This window comes from Argentina anserina, chromosome 3 (assembly GCF_933775445.1).
Source record: "Argentina anserina chromosome 3, drPotAnse1.1, whole genome shotgun sequence".
Lineage (NCBI taxonomy): Eukaryota > Viridiplantae > Streptophyta > Magnoliopsida > Rosales > Rosaceae > Argentina > Argentina anserina.
In genome coordinates, this window is record NC_065874.1 from 29,468,059 (window position 1) to 29,495,776 (window position 27,718).

General features: G+C 39.3%; 2 protein-coding genes and 1 non-coding gene across 3 annotated transcripts; all 3 read right to left on the reverse strand.

Moving 5' to 3' along the window:
* Window positions 1–322: 322 nt before the first annotated feature.
* LOC126787441 (zinc finger BED domain-containing protein DAYSLEEPER-like) lies at window positions 323–1,344 on the reverse strand. The gene is made up of 3 exons (XM_050513327.1): window positions 907–1,344; window positions 500–809; window positions 323–402 (listed from the first exon to the last, which is right to left on the reverse strand). The coding sequence occupies exons 1-3, from the start codon at window positions 1,342–1,344 to the stop codon at window positions 323–325; spliced, it is 828 nt and encodes a 275-aa protein (XP_050369284.1).
* Window positions 1,345–1,564: 220 nt separating this feature from the next.
* LOC126789646 (small nucleolar RNA Z107/R87) lies at window positions 1,565–1,673 on the reverse strand. The gene has a single exon (XR_007671561.1). It is a non-coding gene; the product is annotated as a small nucleolar RNA Z107/R87 (small nucleolar RNA).
* A 14,740-nt stretch (window positions 1,674–16,413) lies between these two features.
* On the reverse strand, window positions 16,414–17,635 carry LOC126786833 (putative pectinesterase 11). The gene is made up of 3 exons (XM_050512785.1): window positions 17,249–17,635; window positions 16,720–17,147; window positions 16,414–16,598 (listed from the first exon to the last, which is right to left on the reverse strand). The coding sequence occupies exons 1-3, from the start codon at window positions 17,633–17,635 to the stop codon at window positions 16,418–16,420; spliced, it is 996 nt and encodes a 331-aa protein (XP_050368742.1). The 3' UTR covers window positions 16,414–16,417.
* Between the last annotated feature and the right edge of the window lie 10,083 nt (window positions 17,636–27,718).

The following is a 27,718-nucleotide window of genomic DNA, read 5'->3' on the forward strand; positions in this document are numbered from 1 at the left end:
TTAGGGCGGGTTAGTCGGGTTCGCGGGCCTAACGGGTTGCTTAGCGGGTTATAATGGGCTCAACCTGTTGGGTTTGCGGGTTGCCCGTTGGAACCCGTTAATGTCATTTTTTATTTTTGTTTTACAGTATTATTTTATTATAATTTCTCATATATTTTTTTCAATTCTGTAAATTTGTTATTTTCTTATTTAGGTTTTCTTTTTAAACAAGTACCTTAAACTCTATTATTATTTACTTTCTAAAAAAAATCATATTCTTTGGTCTTATTTTTGACAACAGCAATAAGAATTTGTTAAATTTAATTAAAAAGTGTAAAGATTTTCAATTCGTTTGGCTTTGTTGGTCCATTGTTAAGTCCAACACATCTTCAGTGAGTTCATCTGCATCAACTTGGTCTCCATCTAAAATAAATGTAAGAAAAGAAAAATAAATTAATTGATATAAATAAGTATGAGCACAAAGAAATTAAGAAATGCTAGAAAGTGATAGAGAATTTACCTTTCTTACCAAACAACCAATCTCTAGTACATAGCAAGGCTTGGACGGTTTCAGGCAATAATAAGCTACGATATTGATCCAGTACTCTACCGGCAATACTGAATGCAGATTCAGATGCAACAGTAGACACAAGAATCGTGAGCACATCACTAGCTAAGCGGAAAAGTATGGGATACCGAAATTGCTCCATCCTCCACCAAGAAAGAACATCTAACTCCATTCTTCTATCCAACCTTTCATCATCAAGATACTTGTCAAGTTCAGTTTTCATACTCGAACTTGACCGATTCTTGTAAGAGGCATCAAAATCCTTCACAATATAAACCAAACGTGCAAATTAGTCATAATATATCAATACAAGAAAATTCATAATGTGTAAGACTATTGATTGTGTTTACTTGTTAAACATTCTCTTCATCTTCAGTTTGAGAGCAACTCTCACTCCTTAAAGTATCATCGAGATTAGACCACCTCTCCATATATACATCAAATAGGAAAACTAATGTGTCCTTGAATTCCTTAAATTCCTCAGACTCTTCGCCATAAAGCTTCTTGTAGGCCCACTGTACAAAATCCAATTTATAGTGTAGCAGAGCGAGGAGAAGCCACATTATCTGAAGTGTAACAAATGTCATGATGACGTAACATACTAGTAGTCCCCGTAAGAGGATCACACTTATAGTCGACTCCACACTTATTGCACACTGCATGTTGTTCTCCATCCGCACCCACATCCAATCTTGTGAAGAATAGCAAACAACGAGATTTTCTCTTTCACTCTTTTCTTGAACTTGAACTAGATACTTGTGCACTTCCAACAATATCTTCTTTTTGTTCCAGGTCATTATTCATCTGAAAAACAAATCAGCAATAAAATAAATATAACTAGAAGATCAAATAAGGAGAATTTTCCTAAACAGTAATAGTATGAGTTATTTCTTGAACATATTATAATGCAAACCCAGCTTGTTATCCTCATAGAAAACCCTTCATTTCCCACATTCTAAAAAAATCACAAAATCATTCAAGAAAATTAAAAAAAATGAAGTAGGCAAAATTGATATAGATGGCTCAGTTCAGCGGGGTTGTCGACATGCAAACATCTCTAAGTAATATTAGAGAAGCCTACAATCCGGTCTGTTGAGCTTGAATTTATTGGGTCATCACCGCCATCTAATCCCTATTTCCAATACACAAGATTTAGCAAAACAAGAAACACAAATGAACAACGATAGAACAAGACTAAAAGACAGAAGCTAACGAACGAAATATAGAAACCAAGGAAGTCCTGGTTCGGTTCTGCAAGCTGAGAAGAGAAGATGAGAGTGTGACTGCAGAGGATTGTGTTTTTGGGTGTGGTTTATCATAATGCAGACCCAGCTTTGATATATCATAACTTAATCTCTATCAATTCTGAAATGATCATAAGGATGTGTGCTACAATTTACATGAAGAAACCTACTTTCATTACTGAATTGAAAATTACGATATCTTAGTAAAATGGCATCTGGGTCCAAAATGCAAAAAACTTAATAACATAATGCAGAACTCTGCTTTGACGCTTGAACTCGACCAACGAATTCTAAATCAAATTACATGAAACTACACATATAAAGCCTAAAGTGCGAGCTTTTAATATATGCAAATGAATTCTGATATAGATGTTTTAAACAAAACTTGATTTACAAACTAATCTTACATATGAATATCGCAACCAATAGCTTCCTTAACGAACCCAAATGATACATAAGCCACCGAATTGAAGTTGGGTTGATCTACTGAACCCAGAAAACTTCCAAATGCTACACAGCCACACACGAACCCCTTGGAGTCCGAAATTGCTAGAGCAGATTCCAATTCTTTGAAGAACAACGAAGAACCCAGAAATCCAAAATCGAGTTAGTCCGAAAATCGATTAAATTGGAAAACTAAAACCACCAAAATGATGAGAATGACGAGATGAATGATTCTCATACCAAAATCTATCGAATTGGCGACTAGAAACGCAGGTACCACTTCAAAGCGGAGAAGTCTCTGTAGTCTTTGTAGAGCGGCGTTTCTTATCGTCTCTGTAGTCTCTAATGAAAATTCCAGGTTTATAATTGGGTTTTATTTTCTTAACGGGTTGACGGGTTCCATTAGGCTGCTCGTTTCTGCCCGTTGGTTAGCGGGTTGTCAGCCTGTCAACCGAAAAAATCTTATCGGGTGGGTTTGGACGGGTTTTTAATGGGCGGGTATCAAGTGGTTAACGGGTTCACTGCCTGAAATGCTAGGTCTACGCTGAAGGAATGACGTCGTGAAACCTCTGCATGTCTCTGAGTCTCTAACTTCGTCGCTAACTCATTGCATTGTTTTGTGGCTGCAAAATGCTATAGAAGAATAAGTGTGTTGTTTATAGAGTCTTTAGGATTGGGTGATTGAGCTTCTAAACTTCTATTAGGCTAAGTTTATTGGTCTAAAGGGTTTGTTTTGTATATATACATATATGGCATTAGGAATTTTTTTTGTTTCCGTGAGAACTGGGTGGACTTGAGTCCACTCAACCTTACACTTGGGTCCGCCCCTGCTGTTAACTATATATATTTAGCATTTGGGCATGCGCTAAGTCATTGCAAAAGATGGAACCAAATTAGCCGATCACCCTAAATTGCCACCAAAATGCACACCCTCCTTAATTGACGCCACATGTACTCTTCTTCATTTGGTTTAACTATGGTTAACTAAGAAATTAATTATAAATCTTATAGGGAAAAAATCTCTTGCATTTAAGGTCTTGTTCAATTAGAAATATTATTACTTTTTTCTCTCCTCTTTATTTCTCTAAAAAAGCCGTTAAGCATTATTCTTCTTTTTTGGTCGTTTCACATATCCCAATCAAGGGTTTGAGTTTGATGTCTATTTGGTTTTCTAATACTAGTTTTATAGTGATTATCATTTTGCTTTATACTTACTCTTGAAATTTGGGGTTTTATGGACGGTGAGTTTTGACGTATTACTCTAGTTGCAGCCTTAAAAAATAATCCAGAATATATGATCAATCACTTAAGGAAGTGAGAGAAAATATTCACAATTAAGAAATGTCCTTATAAACAAAGAGTTCTAAATTGATTGAGTTAATCTTGATCTAAATTAAACTAATTAACTCAAACTCATAAAAATCATTCAGTAACATTTAGGAGTCGCGAGAGATTTAACAAAAGCGAAAACTCCTTAGTCTGCTAGGGCTAGGGTTAGCTTGTTGTCGGGGTATTTTCTAGAGATCTGCTTGTGCAGTGCAGGTCGGAGTCGTTCATCTCTCGAGGATGAACACACTGGTGTGGAATTATCCGGGGATTGTGAATGGGAAAACTAGGTTTGCCTTGAGGAATTTGGTTCAGCGGCACAAGGTAAGTATGGTTTTCCTATCCAAAACGCACTGTGATGAGGAGGCGCACAAATCGTTGGGTGCATCGCAATGATTGAAAATGGGTCATCTAGACACAAAACAATAAAGTTATATAAATTTCGGTTCGTGTACAACTTATGACTGGTTGATAATTTTTAAGTTTGCATGTTACCGCGGTTATTTCGATTTATAAAAGCTGTTGGGAATGCATCGATACGAGTTGTGGACGTAGTGATTGAAAATATCTGATCTATAACAAAGCAACACACACGTTTTTTTCTAGAAAAAATGGACTAAATGGTATCACACATATTTCCTATTCTAACCTTTGGTATCTTACGTTTCAGAAATTTCAACTGTATCTCACATTTGTTCCCCAACCTATTATTGGTATCTCTAGACGTTAGCTTTGCCACGGAGCATAACAGATGCCAATTTTGTACTGAACTTGACTAATATACCCTTTTTAAAATTTTGTCTGTTCCATATAATAATACAAAAAAAAAATCCTGTGTGTTGGTTTTCTCTTTCGACCGAAACGACTGGGTGACTGAGATGCCATTGCAGACTTTTATACATAATTGGCAACTTGGCACACAACCAAGAATAAATTTCTAAAAATTAACCGAAGGACCTGTGTGGCATATTGATCAAATTTTGTTGGGATTCTTCGTCTTAGCCTTAGAAGACTTGGGTTCAAAACTTCAATGAATGCTAAGTAATAATCACACCTGTCCATCTCTGAAACTACTCCTTCTCCAGGAAGATGAAGATCGAATAGTTGAATTTATTTCTGAATTATCTGGTTCTCCAAGCTCACATTGGCAGAAAAACTACTAAAATTAAAGCATGTGGAAGGCGATTCGAATTTATTATTGGTGGCCGTATTAGATGTCGGGTTTCCGGCTTGTGTAATTGTTGCAATATTTAAAAGGTGAAGGCGCCGCCGCATGTGGTTGCTGCTTATTGTTCTCCTCCTTCGAATGGCCTTGAGATTTAAGATGGTCAAAATTGAGAGCCCAGTTTTGTGAATCAAAGGCAGCAGCTGCAGCGCAATAATTCCTGAATCCGAATTGTACCCAGCCCGGAGTTGATTGAAGGAGGTGATTTGAAATCTTTCTCTCATTCCACTACTGCTTCGGGGTTGAAGACGACAAGCTAAGAGAGATGGACGGAGAGATCGAAGAACTTTTTAATAATAATAATAATAATAATAATAGTAATAATAATAATTGGTAAAATTGTCAAAATACACCCTGAATTTAATTCAATTTGTCAATTTACATCCCGAATTTGTAAATGCGAAAATTTACCTCCTCAACTTGACAAAAATTGCTGGTTTGCACCCTCACAGTTAAATATAACATTTTTCATCCAATTTATGGTCACATGTCATTCACATGATGGATATTTTTGTCATTTAATATTTATTTTATTTTTAATGATAAAAATGTATAAGGAATTTAAGTTTTGTAAAATTATATTTGCTCACTCATTCACTTCACCATATTTATCTTTCTTGATAAAAAAAATTTCCAAAATAACGATACATAATTATTACCATAAGTGAATAATTAAAACTAATGAATTATGTCTATAGTCTCTAGTAATCGTCAAGTTTACTTCCAAAATTTTGTCGTTTCAGAAGTTTGAGTTTTGTCTTGTGTCCTTACTTAATTAACTAATGATGAATGTTAAGTGTACTAGCGGAGAAAAAATATTAAGAAAAAAAAATTATGAAGTAATGAGTGAACAAATATAAGTGTACAAATATTAAATTCCTTGTGTTTTTGTTATTAAAATAAAAATATATATTAAATAACAAAAATATCAATCATGTGCATGACATGTGACCACAAATTGGATGAAAAATGTTAAATTTAACGGTGAGGGTGCAAATCGACAGTTTTTACCAAGTTGAGGAGGTAAAATTTCGCATTTATTAATTCGGGAAGTAAATTGATAATTTGAGTCAAATTCATAGTGTATTTTAGTAATTTTGCCATAATAATAATATATAAAGCATGAAAGGATGAAAATACCCTTTAAAAAACTGAAGTTGTTAGATGCTGTAACGGAGTAAACGGCCGGGGATACCGATACTGGATCGGCCTACAAAGGTGAGATATGGTTTTGACATTTCTGAAATTTGAGACACCAAAATTTAGAATAGAGAAAATATGAGACCCTCTGATCTATTTTCTAAAGATCGATTCCGTTAATGAAAGAAAAAAATATTATTAAAAAAAACAACAACTTCTAAACACATATTTCTTGTCTGTCAGACTAATGTTTAACATCATCATAGCTCAGGAGATGTTCCATATCCTAAAGCTTTATCGTTCCGGAAATGAAGGTTTTTTAACAATGAAATTAGATATGAATAAGGTGTATGACATGGTTGAATGGTCTTTTCTTCAAGCGGTGCTTCTGCAAATGGGGTTTCATGTAGCTTGGGTGAACTTGATCATGCAATGTCTATCTTCAGTGACATTCTCTGTTCTTTTAAATGGCCGGCCTGAACAGTTTTTCCAACCTACTCGGGGCCTTCGTCAAGGCGATCCGTTATCACCGTTTCTGTTCCTCTTCATTAATGATGCTCTGTCTCGCATGCTCATAAAGCTTTGTAATGCAAATATCCTTCATGGTCTCCGTGTCAGTGATGCCGGCCCTCACATATATAAGTCACCTCTTTTTCGCGGATGATAACATTTTCTTTCTCAAGGCTTCAATGTCCAATTGTGAGATTCTTTCTGATGTTCTTTACCATTACTGCTCCGCGTCTGGTCAGAGAATCAACAATGCGAAATCCTCCTTGTACTTTTCCCCAAATACTCCTTTTGAGGTAAAATGTCTTTTCTACCTAGTGTTCTTGATATGCGCCTGTTCGTGATCCCGGTCAATATTTGGGTCTGCCTACCATATAGCCTCGTTCCAAATCGTCGGCTTTGGCGTTCATCCGTGAATCTGTTGAGAAGAAAATTAAGAGTTCGAAGCTACTCACCTTATCCCAAGTCAGGAAGGAAATTCTCATCACGTCGGTATCCTCTGCTATTCCGGCTTATCCAATGCATTGTTATAAATTCCCTAAATCCTTGTGTCAATCCATTAATACGGTTTGGGTCGTTTCTGGTGGAATACCTCAGGTAACTCATCCTTACATTGGCACTCATGGCAAAAGTTATGTATCCCAAAATTCGCCGGTGGTCTAGGTTTTCGGGACTTGGAGTCTTTTAACGATGTTTTGCCGCTACAAAATCTTTTGGCATCAAACACATTTAAATGTGGCTAGAATGTGGGTGTTACTCATGTGGCTAACCCCTTAAAATCTCACAAAACCCCTAAACGTGAAAATAATTAACAAGCCACATTTATAGGATTTTGTGAGATTTTAAGGAATTTGTCACATGGGTAACACTCATATTCTAGCCACATTTAAATGTGCCTAATGCCAAAAAAAATTGTAGTGTGCTCGAAACAAGGTTGGCGGCTTATTTAGGAACCATCAGCCCTCTGGGCTCAGGAGCGTAAGGCACGATATTTCCCTTCCTCATCCTTCTTTCAAGCGGTGAAGGATGCGTCTCCTTCTTGGATTTGGTCTAGCATCTTGGGAGCCCGCCCTCTTTTGCTTTCTGGTGGTCTGTGGCAAGTAGGTAATGGTGACTCCATTAGAGCTTGGCAGGATAAATGGATTCCTTCCCTTCCTCATCATTCCCTGTTGCATCACAATCAGCCTTCTACTCTTTTGGTAAGCTCTCTGATCAACACCTCCACTTCTTCGTGGAACCTCTACGCGCTTGGTCCTATCTTGTCCATGATTGAAAAGAGGGCTATTCAAGCAATCCCTGTCCCTTCTGGTACTTCTGGGGACCGTTTTGTGTGGCCGTTAGTGAACACTGGACTCTTCTCAGTTTGTTCGGCATACCATAGTAGTTCAGAACAAGCGCAGTCAATTGGTTCATCAGGCTTTCTCTTCTCATCAGGGGTTTGTTCATGGCCCCTGTCCCCTTGTTTGTTTTATGATACCATCAATCAAAAAACAAAATGCTAATGTTTAACAAATGTGTGCATAGTCAACTAAACTATTTGCAAAATATCTCAAACTAAGATTTCATGGACCTACGTTAATGTTTCTAAATTGTACACTATGATTGATGTCTGTTTCTACTGAATTTGGATTTCTATCTATGTACTCATTATTTGACATTTTATTTTGGTTAGACCGACGGAATATGATAGAGATTAACAAATCTAGCAATGAATGATCAATTGGGTTCCCTTTTTTTTTTTTTTTCAATTAAGTGTTTTTTTATCATTCATTGCTAGATTTGTCAATTAAGTTGGATGCAAGCATATACTTGAATCATTAAATCTTTTGTGTTGTTTCGTTGTAAGAATCTCATCCACAATTCCATTCAGATTGCTGATTCATCCACATGTACTTTAAACCATCCTTGAAAATGCTAAAGAGCTACAGAAAGAAATCATTCGAGCTTAGATAGGAGAGTGGCGAATATCATATATATGATACAAGATCAACTAATCGCGCATATGTGAACTTTGATCAGTGCTGGACAGAAGTGCTATTGATCCGGTGTCTTTGTTAAATATTTAGATGATATGTATCCAAAGTTTTTGGCGGGACAGTTGTGGGATGGCCTCTAGCTACGATATTAACAAGCACTGAAGCACTCTCACCTGAAGGTGATTGATTCCAAACTTGTTAGTGTATGTCATTTTCTCATCTCATCTCAGGTTAGCATGAACTTAACAATTGATTTGTGACAAGAAGGTGGAGAGTTACTGTAACTAATGCAGCAAGTTTGTTAAATAGTACAATAGCGTCAAGTCACGAGTTTGGATCTCCACTCTCATATCTCCATTCGGAAGGATTATATCAAATAACTATAATAAGCATAGTCATATCCGTGGTCCGCCATTGCACTGATTGTTATTGTCTCAATTTAAATGTTGAGTTTCAATCACAAAAGAACTCATTATAATTTACTGTGTACGATCCACCCACTTATTTTTAATTTTTTTAAAAGGTTTAAATTTTTCTTTTATGATGTGTGATATCTTCCCTCCAACAAATGTTCATTAATTATTGTGTTGCACACTTTATTCGATATTATACGACTTGAAACTACAGAGAAATGTTATAAAAAAAACTACAGAGAAATGCAGATTCATTTATATCCTAAAATTTGTAACAAATTAGACTGATTAGAGGAATTGAAAAAAATGCGGTGTCATCAAAACAAATTTAGCCACTTCTTCTGAATATATGCATACACTACCTTTGCTTTGCATTACTATGCAACGTTTACATAAATCAGTAATTGGGCCTTTGGTTGTACTATTTTTATATCTTTTATTTCAATTGGGCCTTGTCCGCCAAATAGTTGAGCCTTTGCTATTTCTTTGTTCATGGTTTTGTAACAAGCAGTCGTGTGTGGTCGAAATTGAAAGTTCGAAACTCGCAATTTATCTAGGTTAACACTCCTGTTTCCCGCGCTTTCGGACATGTGGCTCGCCCTCGTACAGTAAAATTGATCAGATTGACGACACGTGAACGTCAAATCCAGCATAGGTGTCCCTATCGCCACCACAAATTGAATAAAAGTCCCTCCTAAAGGCAAGTAGCTCCTTCCAGAAGACGTTTTCTTTACCTAAAAAAGCAACTTCCAGAGTAAGCCAAAGCCACCAGTACTACGTTTTCTTCTTGTTCTTGTTCTTGTTCTTCTTCTTCTTCTTCATAAAGCTACCCTTTTAATTTCCTTCTCAGCTTCTCTTGTATCTCTGTACCCGATCCTTCTTCTTAAACTTGGGAGCTTTATAGTTCACGGCAGTAGTAGTTAATATGGTGACGATGATGATAGAGATGGAAGGGGAAGCAGGTTTTTCTACACCCATGCGAATGGGGAAAGATGTGAGTTACTCTACCGTCTCTACGCCTAAACGCGGGGAGTGTGAGATTCTTGAGCGGTCGCTGCTGCCTCTGGCGCCGAGGAAAAGGCCATATTTTGTGGGGGAGAAGCAGGGCCGGTCCATTATATTTAGAGGCCTAGTGCTAAATTTTTTTTTTAGTTCGGTAAGTAATTTTATTTGGTATTTTAAAATATATATATATATATCAGTCTCTATCTAAAGTAAACTTTCATTCTGAAATTACAGAGTGAAGTTCCAATTTTAACACACTTTTCGGTCAAATTTTTGTTGGAAACGAAACTTGATTGCAACAAGTTTAACTCACAATTGGAATTCAAACACACTGCTTTATTCAACTTTGAGATAGGCATATATATAGCCTTCTCGATGTAATAGAAATCCTAAACAGAAGCACTCGTTTTCAGCTACGAGTTCTAACAAACCAGGAATAATTCAACTTAACTAAACCCTACTGACTAGGACTAATCCCAACAGACTAGGACTTTATTTAACCAACAAGAAAACCAAGTCAAAACTCAACAAACTCTCCCTTAAACTGAACCAGTGCAACGATTCAGTTTACTTCAGCTGCTTCACACATTCCAAGCTTGGTGCGAAGATGAACAAAAGCTTCAGTCTTCAAAGGTTTAGTCATGATATCAGCAGTTTGCTCAGCTGTCCCACAGTAAGACAATGAGATCGATCCTTGTTTAATGACATCTCTGAGAAAGTGATACCTTACATCTATGTGCTTACTGCGTCCATGAAGAACTGGATTCCTTGACAACTTAATGGTGGAGCTGTTGTCACACTTGATGTCTGTACAGACCTCTTCTTCTTCTTCTCCTAGTTCTTTGAGAACCCGCTTTAACCAAATTGCTTGACAAACACAGCTTGCAGCAGCAACAAACTCGGCTTCAGTGGTTGAAAGTGTCACAATTGGTTGTTTTCTTGAACTCCAAGATACAGCTCCAACTCCAAGCATGAACACATACCCACTAGTGCTTTTACGATCATCACAGTCTCCTGCATAGTCACTATCGGTAAAACCTTGCAGTTTGCAACCTTCAACTCTTCTGTAAAAAATGCCAAAATCCATCGTTCCCTTCAAGTAGCGCAATGCTCGTTTCACAATTTGTAAGTGCAGCTCTGTGGGCTTGGACATGTATCGACTAGCCAAACTTGTGACAAACATCAAATCCGGGCGAGTAGCTGTCAGATACATGAGACTTCCTACAAGCTGTTTGTAGTAAGTCTCATCAATCACTATGCCTTCCTCATCTCTTGAGACTCTTGTGCCAGGAACAATAGGGGTAGACACTGGCTTACTCTCTAGCATACCAAACTTCTTAAGAATTTCCATTGCATACTTCCTTTGACATATGAAGATCCCTTGTGACTTCTGTATAACTTCTATGCCGAGAAAATAACTCAAACTTCCCATATCACTCATGTCAAATTCTTCCATCATAGACTTCTTAAAATCGAGCAAGAAATCAACATCATTACCAGTGTAAATCAAGTCATCAACATAAAGACTTACAATGATAATTTTGCCATCCTCACTCTTCTTTGTGAACAAGGTTTGCTGTCGCATCTGTGAAATCCATGGTTGACGAAGTAAGTTTCGATCCGACTAAACCAAGCTCGAGGAGCTTGTTTTAGTCCATACAAGGCTTTGAACAGTTCATACACCATGTGCTCCTTCCCCTCTTTCTTGTAACCTTGAGGCTGCTCCACATAGACTTTCTCGACAAGCTCACCATGAAGAAATGCAGATTTTACATCAAGCTGAAACACCTTCCATTTGTTTTGAGCTGAGGCTGCAAGGATGGTTCGAACTGTATCTAAACGAGCAACAGGTGCAAAAACCTCCAAGTAGTCAATTCCTTCCCTTTGAGTGTAGCCTTTTGCAACAAGTCGAGCTTTATGCTTGATGATCTCTCCATGTTCATTGTGTTTAGTCTTGTAGATCCACTTCACTCCAATTTTCTTTGCTCCTTTTGGCAGCTCTGTCAACTTCCAAGTCTTGTTCTTCTCGATAGCATTGATCTCACTATCCATTGCCTGCCTCCATTTAGCTTCTTCAACAGCATCTTCGAAATAAACTGGATCAGCATTCTCTCCATCTTCGATCAACAAGACTTCATCCTCATTTAGGTCATTACCAACTACATAGTCATCCATCCAATCCGGTCTCCGACGCTCTCTCCCTGCATGTGATATACTCTCAACCACTGTTTCTTTTCTTCGAGGTTTAGTTTTTGGATTTGGCAGGCTAGGATTTTGAACAGAGGTAGGGTTTTGAACAGAAGTAGGGATATGAACGAGGCTAGGGTTTTGAGTGTGACTAGAATTTTGAGTGAGGGGACTAGGGTTTTCAACTTCTTCTTCAAGGTTAGGATTTTGATTTCTCACATTTCCCTCACTGTTTTGGTTACTCTCACCACTGTTTTGGTTACTCTCACCCCCCTCATTGTTTCCTTCGTCACCTGTCTCTCCCTCAAACCCTTCACCCTCAAAATTTTCACACTCATTCTCATTTCCCCAAGCCAGCTCAAAACTGATCTCCCTCTCATGTTCCTTTCCCCATTCCCACTGTTTGTTTTCTTCAAAAAACACATCCTTACTAAACACAACCTTTTTCTCTACTGGATCATACAATTTGTACCCTTTGGACTGTTCACTCACCCCCAATAAAACACAAGGAAAGCTACGGTTATCCAATTTACCTCTCTTTTCTTCTGGTACATGCACATGACCAATGCACCCCCAAACTCGAAAGTGATCCACAGAAGGTTTAGTTTTGCTCCATGCCTCTTGAGGTGTAACATCCTTTACTGCAAGTGTTGGTGAACGATTCAAAACATAGAACGTCCATAGCACAGCTTCCGGCCAAAAAGTTCTAGGCATTCCCTTAGCAACCAGCATGGAACGAACCAGATTCATCACTGTCCGATTCTTCCTTTCTGCCACGCCATTCTGTTGAGGAGTGTAAGCATTGGTGAGTTGCCTTTTAATTCCCTCTTCTTGACAGAAATCATTGAAAGCATTAGATGTGAATTCTCCTCCTCTGTCTGTTCTCAAGCATTTGATTGAAACTTCTGCACTTTTCTCCACTAGCTTCTTGAAATTCTTGAAACAGTTTAAAGTTTCTGATTTCTCACAAATGAGATACGGCCATGCTTTACGGCTATAGTCATCAATAAAACATAACACATACCTCTTTCCACTGTTTGAAGTAGGAGTGATCGGTCCACATAAATCAGAATGTATCAATTCAAGTACCTTGCTGGCTCTCCATAAACTTCTCTTTGGTATCACACCTCTTGGTTGCTTTCCGATCAGGCATTCTGCACAAATTTCTTTAGAAGCTCCAAAATGAGGCAAGCCATCTACCATCTTCTTGTATTGCAGCGTCCTCAAACCCTTGTAGCTTAGATGACCATATCTTTGATGCCAAAGATATGTCAAATCTGAAGAAACTGAGGTTTGAAAGCAGCGACCATCTTGTGCACTCGAAACTTGTGAGTCTTCAGAGAATAGAACAAACATCCTGTTTGTGCTCATTTTAGTGCTTGCAATCAGTCCTCTCCTTGAGTGATAGATCTTACACGTTCCATCTTGGATCAAAATGGCAAGACCCTTCTCTTGAAGCTGTCCAATACTTAGCAGATTGTTTCTCAAATCCGGAGCAAAATAGACATCTTCTATAACATACCTCATGCCTTTGAAAGAGACTTTGACACTGCCTTTGCCAACGACGTTCATCCTCGAATTGTTTCCAAGCTTGACAGAATGAGAAAAATTTGTGTTCAAGCTTGTAAACAAGTCTTTGTCTCCACACATATGGTTTGAGCATCCGGAGTCTAGAAACCATGCACTACTTTTCTGCTTTTCTGCTTCCTCAACATAGGCCATCAGTAGCATTTCTTCCTCTTCATCGAACTCTGCATAATTAACTTCCTTGTTCCAAGATGGACACTCATTTTGAAAGTGTCCTAGTTTATGACACTTGAAGCACTCAACTGTGGCTCTGTTGAAACTTTGTCTGCCTCTACCTCTTCCTCCACGTCCACGTCCTCGATTTCCTCTTCCACGAATGCTTCCTTCACCATAAGTCACCTTGAGAACCTGCTCCTCTCTCATGCTTCCGTTGCTTCTGTTCAGCCTCTGCTCATGCACAAGCAAGCTGCTTTGTAGCTCATCAACTGTCAACAAGTCAAGGTCATTTGACTCCTCGATAGAACAAGCAACATAATCAAATCTAGGAGTCAAAGATCTCAGAATCTTCTCCACAACATCCAACTGTGGCATGTTTTCTCCTCCATGAATCTTCAGCTTATTGATAATGGTTAGGGTTCGAGCAAAATAATCATCTATCTTCTCGTCTTCTTTCATTTGAAGCATTTCAAATTCCTTCTTCAAGGCCTGTCTCTGTGCTCGTTTTGCTCGATTCGTTCCATGATATTTCTGTTTCATGGAATCCCAGATGCTCTTCGAGCTTGACTTGTCGAGAATGGTCTCCAGGATTGTTCGAGGAATGGCTTGAAAGAGATAGCTTTTGACTGTGAAGTCATCTTCTCTCATCCTCTCAACCCTTTGTCGCAACTCTTCTGCTTGCTTCCTTTGTGCCTCAGACTGTGTTCGTTGTCCTTGCACAACCGTGGAGAATGTCTCAGCTTGTTGTGTCACTTGGGTAGGCGTTGGTATGCCAACTTCAATGTGGTGCCAGGCCTTCTTTGATCTGATGAAGTTCTCCATCAAAAGTGACCAGTGATCATAATGTCCATCAAAAATTGGAATGGACAATGGTGCCGAGCTTCCCTCAGCTCCAGGCTTCAACAGTGCAGTACTACTTTCTGCCATCACAAATCTCTCCCTTAGTGTTTCTCTCTTTACACACAATCAGGCCCTTTGCAGAGCTCTGATACCAGATTGTTGGAAACGAAACTTGATTGCAACAAGTTTAACTCACAATTGGAATTCAAACACACTACTTTATTCAACTTTGAGATAGGCATATATATAGCCTTCTCGATGTAACAGAAATCCTAAACAGAAGCACTCGTTTTCAGCTACGAGTTCTAACAAACCAGGAATAATTCAACTTAACTAAACCCTACTGACTAGGACTAATCCCAACAGACTAGGACTTTATTTAACCAACAAGAAAACCAAGTCAAAACTCAACAATTTTTTCATCATAATCAATTCAATATTTAAGTATGTTATTCAAGATCATCTCTACAAAATTTCATCAAATTCGGACAAGGTATCGAAATTAGATTAAATCAATAAATGAATTAAAACTGTTCAACGTGAACCGTTCATGTAAATCTCAATTTTGAAAGCTCAAACCATTATCAAATTGGATGAAACTTTGTAAAGATAATCTTGAATAATATACCTAAATATTAAATCACTTATGGTGAAAACATTTGACCGAAAAATGTGTCAAAATTAGAATTTCACACTGTAATTTCAGAGTGAAACTCCACTCTCGATAGAGACTATATATATATATCATGACAAGATGATGAGAGAGACAGAGGAAAAAATAAATTGTGACCACAAAATAACATAGATCCACCAAAAATTAAAGAAAGTGACACACAAAAAAGAGATACGAGGCATCACATTTGAAAATGTAAACTGTAAGAGCCGAACCTTTAATTTCAAGAAACTAACAAAATATAAACTTTTAATGACAAAATTATATCATATATAATATAAAACCCATCGGAGGCTCTCCAGGAAGTTGAGGCACAGTGCCGCCGCATATTTCCAACACCCCATGTGCCGCCCCTAGGGAGAAGAAGCCGGAGCCACCCAAAGACGGGTACTTCAACTCGCCGGATATAGAACTTTTCTTCGTAGCAGCAATGACTCCCAGAAGCCAAACTAGCTTGGCTTAGTTCAGAAGCTAATTCCTCCTGCCCTTTTTGGTTGTTTTCAAGAGGGATTTTACTTTTCCGGTATATTTTGTTGTGGAATATGTACGTATGAATATATGGTGGTAGTGCTGATTGACTTGTTTTGTTCTGGGTCATGTTTACTTGAATTACTTGATTCAAAGGAAGCTTCACCATGAACAACATGTAGTTTGGAATTGTTATATGATACTTTTAAGGTTTTGTATTAGTTTTATCACTTTATGCAACCATTGCAATGAGAGGTTTGGGCCTTTCTGTTAATTTGGTAATCACTTGGATGTCATATGTTGTGGGTTTTGTTTTGGGCCTCCTGGACAGCTGAGTCACTGAAATTATTAGGTACTGAGCTTAAACCATCAAGAGATCTATACGCTCAAAACAATCATCAATTACTTTAAAATAGAACCTAATCTAATGAAGATTATTCAATTCATTACAGTAACATGTTTTGGCTTGTGTTTTGTACGCACCACTCAAGGAATGCGTTACAATACAAACTGTGCATTAGCGTCAACAATGTAGAGTTACAAATTGAGCCCCCAGAAATCTGTATAATCATCAATACTTTATACATAGTTTATACACATATCTACACAAGAAAGAACAAACAATCGATCAAGCTAGAATACTAGATGATCTTAGGTCTTAATTTTGGTATCGTCGGTACTAAGTGCGCGTCTTCCTCTTGAAACTGGTTGGTACTGACCTTATCCAAGCATTGGCATCAATCAAGTCCTTAGTCAAGAAGGGTTCGACTTCTTCGCTCGTAAGGTCTCGTGCCCATTCTACTCTTTTCGATGTTGTTGCTCCCCTTCCAGAACATTTGTACTGCCCATAGTACACAGTGCTACAAAACCAAGAACAAGCAAGTTAAGATTAATTTTCTGATATTGATCCTCATTTTTTAAAGAATTTAAATGAGTTTCAGTTTTTTGATCGAATATATAGTACATCTACTAATTAAGTACCTTAATTCGTCGACTGAGTTTCCCCAATTTTCCCAACCTTGTGGCAGTACGGCGCTAGTCATGTAACTGAAGGCAAAGACCACTCTTGAATATGTACCCCAAGGCCTTCCCAACACCGCCGTTTTGACACCGGTGACCTTGCATCCGAAGAAAGTGAACCCCGTTTCTTCAGCGGGTGACATTCTCCGTTGTGCCGTTATGGCCCCGATTCCTTGAGAAAGTGAATGCAAATGGCACTTCTCATAGAAAGAAGCAGCATTTCCACATATGAAATCGACATCTCCTTCAATGTAACAGTTGTTGTAGTAGTGCCTCCCTGTATCATCAAGTAGAGTGTCTTGATGAGATAAAATACTGCACCCGTAGAATGCTGCTTTATCTCCAGACACCCTTAATGCCACCGCTTTCGCACCTGCTCCATATGTATTCTGTTGATCGACGAGGATAAAAGTCAGAACCAACTCAATTGCTATAAAAAATTCAATAGCGTGAACATGATTATATGTGAAACATATCACGATAACTGTACCTGAATTGTGAGGTAACGTCCTACAAAATCAGAAGCCTGGACAGAGAACGTCGGAGACTCAAATATCTCCCCACTATCGTTCCATCTTATAACCGTGTCAACTGCCTTTGTACCACTTATTGTAATGAATGGCTTGTCCGCCGGAACCGTAACTTTTTCTTCATATACTCCGGGCTCAACCCTAATAAAAACGAGCTCTGCGTTGTTGGACGCCACTGAATCAATTGCTTCTTGTATTTTCTTGTAATCACCTTTGCCCGATTGGTCAACTGTTATGAGAACCGCTGTAGCGCTCGTGTTTCTTCCTTCGGCTTGAGAAATTGAAATAGCCATGAAAGCATACAAGGCAATGAATACAAGGTTGATCATATTAGTACCACGAACCATCTTGTTCCACTGTAATCGATCTAGTAGCAAGAGAGCACTTAGTCTCGAATAAATGGATGAATAAATCAAAGAATCAAAGAATAAATGGAGAATGTTTTGCAGCACTGAATCACAATATGACGAGTGTTGTTAGTAGCGATTATATATAATAGTTGTCCCAGGTGAATGTCAAAGAAGAAATGGCTGCTTTCTTGCCGATCAAGCTTTTGGGATATCTTTGAACCAGTTTTGACGTAAACGAGTCAAAGCCAGGCAGGACGAAGAAGATAATGTCTTAGAGAGTAGGGGTTTCCATAGGAATAGAAGTAGCTGGCAGCGAGTTTGTGCTTGCGAGTGAAGAAACAAATTATTGTTTGAAACAGGAGCATGGTCTGGCAATAGTTTAGTATGGAAAAGCTTATGAGAGAGGCGGCGGTAGTGAATTATTGTTGTTACACAAGTCTTGTGGTAGCTTAACAACCAGGTTAGGATGTCATTTGTGTGCGATTTATCGTTGCTCACCCATTAAGTTTTCTATTGACCGGGCAGCTAGCGGCTTCGTTCCTTGGTTTGGGGATTGCCCTTCTCCATGACTGCCCCCCTTGGGCAATATATACGACTTTTTTCCTTTGATGAAATAGATAAAATAATTTTTCATATAAGGAAGAAAAGAATGCAGTTTCTGCTACCAAAGAACTTTTTTAGATGAAAATATCGTGTACTTATGATGTATTTTAATGGTATAGTAAAAAAAATAGACACTTGCAAATTGTAATATAGTGGATGAGCGCCTGTGATTCTGGAATCTCAGTTTGTAATATTGAATGATATTAATTTTATTTTTCTAAACATAAAAAACTGTTCTGGAAGAATTACTATTCTACTCTTGTGTGTGTCTTAGCCTAATAAGTTTCCTGTTTCGAGATAGATTAGCATCTCCGTAATAGATTAGGACTCTGAATCCTACGGGATTGTGGTTTTGTAAATGCCTATATATAAGCCCCCGTATCATTCAATAATACATGATTATTTCATCCTGCATCACGTTATCACGCACTTTGCCCTAAAATCCTGAACTTTTAGAACCATAGATTTTTTTTCTCTCTTCTCCACCTCCGCAGCCTCTGCCCTCCGCTCCTGCTCACCGCCGCTGCAACCCCCCCCCCCCCCCCCCGCAGCTACCCCCGCAGCCCTACACGCAACCCCTGCAGCCCCCACACCCGACCCTGCATGCAGCCCCGCACGCGACCCCTGCAGCCCTGCCGCCCCTGCAACCCCCATGCAGCCCTGCAGCCCCTGTGACCCCCCTTGCTGCCCCTGCAGCCCTGCCCGCAGACACGTAGCCCCGCAAGGTCTCCTCCGCAAAAAAAAAAAAAATCTTTTAGCCCCGCAAGTCCCCGCATCAAAGCATTCAAAATTGCTTCCCCCGCATATTCACGCAAGAAACGCGAACTTCATAAGCAAAGTCTTCGCTCACGAGAAGCTACTCCCGTCTTCTCTACCCTTTTGGGCCTCTGGCCTGCCGAGCATAATAGTCATTTGGGCTTCATACTATATTTTCTTTTCCTTTTACTTTTTCCTATTTCATTATTTAAATGTTCATTGGCACGTTTTTATTTCTAACGATATTTCACGTGCTCGTATAGGTAAAATCATTGCTCGTCGTACTATGGTGATGACATTCATGCCGAGATGGACGATACTTTTGTCATCTACATACGATTTCGATCGTATCCTCCCAAGATTTTTATGTCATCGGACGAAGATCGAAAAGGAATTCATCAAGTAACTTCATGCATGACAATCGATTTGCAGACCAATTTAATTATATGAGGTCTATTTGGCAGACCAACAAGTATGTTTTTTCTTAAAGTTGCTGCTTTTGAACATATATATATATATATATATATATATAAATTATCGGGTGCATTTTTCATGTCTTCTTTTCCGGCCTTCTTATTACGCCGATGAGACCAAAGAGGGATATGATTCCCCTCTTGGTCAATGTTTTTCGTGTGACAGTCCTGGGGGAGTCACGTTATTATTTAACAGGGAAGATATCGATTTTGTGTGGTCGCCTTAGTGCACCGCTGTTTTGGGTGCGATCATGAGTATCGCCGATATGCATCGATTATTTTGTGATCATATACATCACAACCCTTCTAATTTCGGTTACATACTTGACTAGTTTCGATTATTCGAAACCTATACAACCCTCGTTTTCTCATGGATGCGTCGCCATCACGACTGTTATTTGAATGTTTAAGTTTTCTTAAACTCATGTCTATAACTATAATCTCAAGGTCTACGTACTCATTTATTTGAGTTGAAATTCATTACTCTGAAGCAGCACTATTTGCTAACAAAAGATCTCAAAAATAATACATTCTATGGGACACACTTAAAGTGATTCAATAAACGTCTATGGCGTTGTATTACTAGAGTTGATCTTGAATCATACTCCACATCCGAGAAACTCATGCCATTTTTGGCACTTGTATTTATTTCTTGAGGGAATTTTGGAGATGGAAAAGTAACATTTTTCCATTCTCAAGTAAGCACATTTTTTAGCCTCAGGCTACGGCTCCGTCCGATGCGATATGCAAGATTTTGTTGCTACGGACTTTTGATTAGTCAATCTATTTTGACTATGTTTTCTGCTTACTATTTTTCAAGTATGACGTTCGCATCACTATGTTTATTGCTCGACTTTAGTTTAAGTTGTCTATTGGAATTAGAAGCTTGTTTGTGTTGTATTAAATATTGGCATATTTAATAAAATTTCTCGTATTTCTTAGATGAACTCGTTAGAATTTTATTTCTCTTAAACCTAGCATAAATGGTTAACGTTTGCAACTCACGTGGTTTTTAAATTGGACACTTTTGGGTTACATGGGACCCCAATAGCACTACATTGCGAATTTGGAACTTAAAATTTGGAAAACGGACTTCGGAACGTAAAAATTGACGTCGTTTTTCCCGGTTATTCCGGCGTTTCCGAAACGTTTTCCGGCGTTTTACCAGCATATTCGCCACCGTCCGGCCACTTGCTGGCGTTTCCGGCGCAACCATCCAGTTCCTACCGGCGTCTCCTGTCGAACAACAGCCCTAGCCTCCTTGCCGGCCAGCTCCGACTGCTGCCGGGTTTTCTGGCAATCGGCGCCGCCGGTTCCGGCGAGTTTTTGACTATTTTTTCATCGTTTCTCGTCATATTTCCGGCATATTTAAAACAGTTTTTACTGCCACGTTTTCCCAATCCAAATTTCACCTGGTTTTGAGTTATTTTGACATGGTTTTCCGGTTAATTTTCCGGTTTTCTCCACGTCGTTTCATAGATCAAACGATTTTATTATTATTAGTGACCACCCGCATCAATTGGATGGTTTTTACCACCCAAATTGTTTGGTATTCAACTGCTCTAATACCATGTTTTTCCAACTTTTAAGTTGAAGAATTTAGTTTTATTCTCATGTGATACATTCGATGGGATTGTCATTTGTTCAATCCCCGCTCTTACAATATCTTACGGCGTATTGTCTAGAGAAGTTCACTGCGTCGTTGACTCTCTTAACCTTCATTTTAAGAATGTCCCGCCGTAAAATTGAGTGTCTTGCTAATTGCGTATCCACCCACACTGTCCTACGGCGCAGGTAGTTGTTTTACTGATCTCGTGCGGAGATTGTGTTTTATATCTTCGTGCCTTGCTAAGTTTAAAAGGCCATATATGCCCGATACATTTTCATCTTGATATTTGTGTTAAGAATGGAGAGGAATAAATCTGTCAGATTTCATTGACAGTAACTTTTTCAAGCTTAGACATAGCTTTGCTTGCCTCCAGCAGTAGTTTTATGAAACTCAAGATTCTTTGAATCATGGATATTTTTCATGTTCACGAAGAGATTGGACGACCACCTCACCCGTGCTCCACATGGTGAGGCCATGCCTATTCGTGCAAAGCACGGTGAGGCCGAGCCTGCCCCTCTCGGCGGCTCCATGGCATTCAGGCCATCAGTGGCGGCATCCCCTCCTTTACAGAAGCTTGTGATGCCTCCCGTATTTTCTAATGCCTCCATGGCAATTTCTGATGTCCATCGCTCATTTTGCGACGCTTTTTCTCTTGCTAGATTTAAAGGAAATCCTTCTTTGCTAAGGCTCCAACCGAGAACATTTCATTCTTATAAAGTATTTAAGGTGACATTAGTGGACCATATCCAACCGAATACGTACATTTTTCAATATGTTTATGGTATAGGTTAAAAGCATCGACGTGTTGGTCACACTTCGCTTTGCTTTCCACATTGAACGATGCATTTGCTAAAGTTTATAGCTATGATCATCATCCTAAGGGCTCACCACCCTTCCCATCCTCTCAAATCTATTTGATTGGATACCGTTGGAGAGTTCACCCCCAGGAGTTTGATGATTTCGTTTTGCATGTCTATTGGGATCGTCGTTGAACATATTATTCCTCATGTTCATTCACTGCACGATCTAGCAGAGCTCGGACTTGGTTATGGGTACTAACCTGCCGATTTTTGCATGGGGATATGTAATGATGTTGCATACAGCGACACTTATTCATTTCAGACCCACAACTTTCCAAGTGTTTAGTGCGTACCAGATGGTCACTGGATACGGTCCCAACGTTCATTTCCTTAAACGCCTATTTGGTTAAAGTTGTTTATGTGCCTCTATTGTAGTTATCTCAATGGGTCTACTTGAAACGATTAAGTATTCTGGTTGGTTATGATTTATGAATCACCAACACTTGTCCGCTATTTCCAATCTACAACCGTTGATCTCTATCGTGCGATATTAGCAGACGGTCACTTTGATAAGACATACTTCCCGTCGTTAGGGGGAGATATGGAATGCTCCCACTCCGGTTTTAACGCCAGGAAGTGACGTGGTGTGGCACTATGTCTCATTAAGATCCCGCACTACTCAAAGTGAGCAAAAGTGCAACGCATTATCAACCTCCAGAAAGTCAAAGATTTGATGCCCAATGACTTTACCGATATTGTGAAAGTGACGAGATCGCACATAAATGTTGTGATGTGCCGGTAAGGTTGGAACTCTCAGAATATGAGAGAATTTCATATGACCTGATCCTAGCACCATTTGCACCATCCCTGACAGTGGGAAGGAAGCCAGTGATGGCACCATCGTACGCTGTGGTGTTGTCGGCGCCCGTGGTATTGCACCAAAAAACAAGGGCGGCAAACGCAAAGATGGACTAGTAAGGGTCATAGCTTCGGTCTTGGCTCCTACCTAGATGAGGGGGAGACCATTATTCTCTGGAATCAAAACCAGAAAGAAGCGAGGTGCGTAGCACAAGTATTTCGCCCATCATCAAGAGATATTCTCTAAACATGTGTATCAACTAAGTTTATGTGGGACACTACAGACTCCTTTTGTTAATGATTAGAGAAGAATAGAAATCTCACAAATTGATCGTATACAGCGCGCGCATGTGTTTAATCGATTGATCTCCCATGATTGATGATGTATTCGCTTATGCTCTTATTCCGTTGTAAAGCATCAACGATGAGTAACTTGACCGAAGTGGAAAGAATCAATACAGACTGAACTAGACTTGTTATGTTGGTCGTTGTTCGTAAGTGTATTGAGAAAGATGAAGTCATGTGATATATGCATGACTTATGGCGCAAAGATTGTCTCATTATCCTAGTATTGACTACGATGAGTTATATTCTCTCGTTATGGACATAATTGTTTTCCGCTACTTGATCAGTAGTAGTGTCCATGAAAACTGATTTGCAGCATATGATAGTGGTCATAGAATATATTGTAGAACGATAATCTGAAAACCAACAAGAGAATGCAGACACGTATACAAATAAATGTAATTTATTGAATATCAAGCGCGGGGTTACAATCTTTGGTGAACTCCTCTGATTCTATCTCCGTATGTGATTTGGCTCAAGGGTGATATGCACTTGATCTTGAGGATTTGAGTTTGATTTGAATTTGATTTGATGAAGAACGAGCGATTTGGCCGCTTGATGATTCTTCGTGGACTTGAGTTTGGATTGGATTTGGATTTGATGAAGAAGGAGCGATTTGGCCGCTTGATGATTCTTCGCGGACTTGAGGTTGGATTTGGATTTGGATTTGATGAAGAACGAGCGATTTGACCGCTTGATGATTCTTCGTGGACTTGAGGTTGAATTTGGATTTGATGAAGAACGAGCGATTTGGCCGCTTGATGATTCTTCGTGGACTTGAGGTTGGATTTGGATTTGAGGAAGAACGAGCGATTTGGCCGCTTGATGATTCTTCGTGGATTTGATGATCTTCGTGGACTTGAGAGACTTCGGGATTTTTCGAGAGTGATTCTTGCTCGAGTGATTTCTCTCCTTCTTCTCCAAGTCTAAAAATCCCCCTCTCTTCATGTTGAAGGGGTCTATTTATAGAGTCAAAATTTCTATTTTGTAGAATATTTTAATGACATTAAAATAATAAATTCTTTAATTGTATAATTAAATCAATATGTATTTTCCGATTAATTTAAAATTAGTTATTCTCATAACTAAATTAAACAGAAAATAATTGATTTAATTATGACTGTTAAGAAATTTATTAATTTAATCAAATATCCGATTACCATTTCGAATCGTCAATGACATTCAATTTTCTGATGCAATTCGGAATCACGTAGCTTCGATTACGATCATCCGTTTATGTGCTGACACGAGTTTTATTCGGATCCGCACCAACTTTGTTGACTTTTGGTCACGTGTGCAATTTTTTCGGGCTCTTGGTCGATTTAATTATTTAACGAAGATAATTTACTTCATTAAATTTCATGTGTCTACAAATGCCCCCACTTTAAGTCGTGCTGCAGACATGTCGTCGTCACGTGTCAAAAGCGCAGCTTGAAGTATGTACTTTGATTTGGAGAATTTGTTGAGTTAGCTTCCAAGGCTCCGCATATTTTGTAGTAATCTTTCCTTATCAACTCCGAGATTTTGTTCGACATGAAGGGAATTATTTGCCTCTCCGTCAATTCATTAAAAATATAGATTTTTTTTTATTTACCCATCAAGGCAGGATGTTCACATTCCCAACATTTTCTTTTTGAATATTCCAGTCGGAAAGACCACGGCTTTGGTTGGTACTACTGCTAAGTGGACATGACATAAAGAATCTCTGATAAACCATTTGGTCTTTCATTCACATTGATTGAAAGATTTGTCCTTTACTTGACAACATAGCCAAGCTGCTGTTATGAGTCTGTGACTCAAGGCCATCTCATAGTGTATAAACTCTAGTGGTTCTGAACCGTACTATTATAAAGTCTGGAGTCTCTGGACCTCCATAGTAAATGCCATCTTCAAGCTTTGTCCTCTGGTACGTTTATGGGTCCCCTTAATACAACACACATATTACAGTGGCAGGTTGGGGATTCAATTCCGTGAACTGTCCGGAAAGCTAAGGAGAAAGTGAGCATCTTTGGCTGTTTCTTTATGTAGTGGAGGTAATTGCGCCGAGCAATGATTGTCCTTGACATCTTTGCACCATGACAGGTACCAGCTAGAATACGACCCTTGATGGAGACATTTCTAGTGATTGGGTGGCCTGTGTCCATCAACCATCTTTTTGTATTCAACAATATCCTCATTTTCTGGAAGAAATCACTCAAAAACATATTGTAAGTGCGAGCACAGCAGCGTCATTTTCATCATTGTGTCTCATAAAGCTCTTTGTAATTCTCTATTTATTCTCCTGCAATCTTCTTAATTCAACACACAGAAGAAAGAAAGGTAGTTTCCTGTAATATTGAAACTTCTATTCTTTACCCCCTGTTTGCACGGCGAGACAAAACCCCAATACCGAAGCTACTCCTTTGATTTGCTTCATTGCCGAGCCATGCTTCCCTTTGTTGCTCTTTGAATTCGATCCCTCTTTGTCCGTTAAGCTCTTGTCATCCTTCAAGTCAATTACAGTGGTGGCCTAGAAACAATTACATCTCGCCTCAATCTCAGCTCCTTGCCCTGCAGCAGTAGCCTCTTCAAGGTACGGTACTCGTCTTTGGATATATATATTTTGCATATAACAACTCCTGCAAGAAAGGCAGCTTAGCTCTCAAGATCACTGGCTGCTCGTGCTCGGCAGGAGAAAATATGAGGGTCTCAAGAAAAAAATGGGATCGAAAGATTGAGACTTCAGTCTCGGGCCAAAATGCCCTCTTTGTGAAGACCCATCAAGTTGAGAATCTGGTGGAAAGAGTCTGCTGCCACTTGACTGTCGGCCACTGAAGAGAAAGGAGGAACAAGAATAAAAGGATGTGACTTTTGAGACAGTGGGTTTGAACGTTCAATTGAATGATTAATCATTCATTGATTGTGTGTGGCCGTGCTTTCATGCAATCGGTTACCTTTTTTTTTTTTTTTTTTTTGACCGATTCTGACATTGACCAGATTTTCTCTTTTTTTTTCGTAGGATTTTGACAATCGATTCAAGTGCTGCGGTCAATCAAACCATTCGACTTCTTTCGAAAGGCGTTGATTTCTGGCGGATTTGAAGAACGTAAACGACCTAATCGCTTGACTGCTTTCAATTCATAGACTTGACGGCAGTCAACAAAAGTGGATTAGGCTTTACGCATCACTTTAGTGGATTAGGCTTTACGCATCACATTCAACATGGAGACTTTCAAGAGTTTGAAGAACGTAAACGACCTAATCGCTTGACTGCTCTCATTTCATAGACTTGACGGCAGTCAAGAAAAGTGGATTAGGCTTTACGCATCACTTTCACCATGGCGGCTTTCAAGAGTTTCAAGGACGGGACGATCACTATCCTCGAAGATGTTGAAGATGAGCAAAAAGAAGGCACCACTTTAACCGTGTATCCCTCTCTTACTGGGCCATTCGCTTTTAAAACTCCATTCTATGGCAGTTCCACTCCCGTCTCGCAGTGGACTCACGCAGTGAACCATCAAGTAGCCAGCTTCCAACCGTCTAAGTCAGGCAATGAGGAGTTAAGCTCAGATGTTTTGATGCTGAAGTCTGCACATTGTGACGAAGAGGCTCCCACGGCGTCATTCAAGCTTCTCAACGACTCTATATCCAACAACTCTGCGCGATGGGGTACCTTTCGAACTAACGGCGGCTTTACCTACACGGAGTGCTACTGGGAGTGGGTAGAGGATGTTTTAAGCCGAAACAAAGACCACATCAAGAAAACGGGACTCTATCGAGCAGTGTTTGCGTCATGGTTCAGCTATGATCGTTTTCCTCCTGTTGTGCGAGCTTTTTGCGAGTATTGGTGCCCTGCTACAAACACTCTGCACACATCGCAAGGGGAGATGTCTATATCCCTTTTGGACCTTCAGCATATTGGAGGCTTGCCTATCCTTGGAAGGTTTTATGACGAAGTTGTTCCACCCATTGCCGAGTTTTCTGCCAAGAGTAAAGAAGGGGAGCTTCTCATTCCCAAAAGCTGTCGTTATTTGTTTCTTGCTTACCATAGACTGTGCAAGAGGGAGCGTGGCAACGTGAAGATAGCTACATGGATACAGTATTGGTACAAAGGCGAGATGAGATACAAGAGGCCTCCTACCAAGAGTACACGGAACAAGAGGGACCCGCCTACTAATACTCACGATCCATCGGGCGCCATTCCGGGGATTCGCCGGCGAACTCCGGAAGATCTTTTACCATTCGAGGACTTAGGCGTAGAAGAAGCAAGCATGGAATCTGTTTACCTTTCTGCCTTTTATGTGTGCTGGCTTTGTTTATTCGTATTCCCGAAGACTGATCCAGGTTTTATTCGTCCGGGAGTTTTTAAGATCGCTCACAGAATGGAGCGAGGTCAACACTACTGTCTAGCAGTTCCCGTATTGGCGAACATATATCAGGGTTTAAATGCCATATCCGTCTCAAGTGATCCAGGAAGCTGTCCAACTGTGCTCCCCTTTCATTACTTGTATGGGTGGTTGGGCGAGTATTTCAGCACCCATTTCTTCTCTCGACATCCAGAAAACTTCAGGCCTTTAATGGTTCATATTTCAGGGGAACTGTCGGCAAGAAATTTCGATGATGAACGGGCTCGTGCCAAAGTTTGCCAAAATTTCGA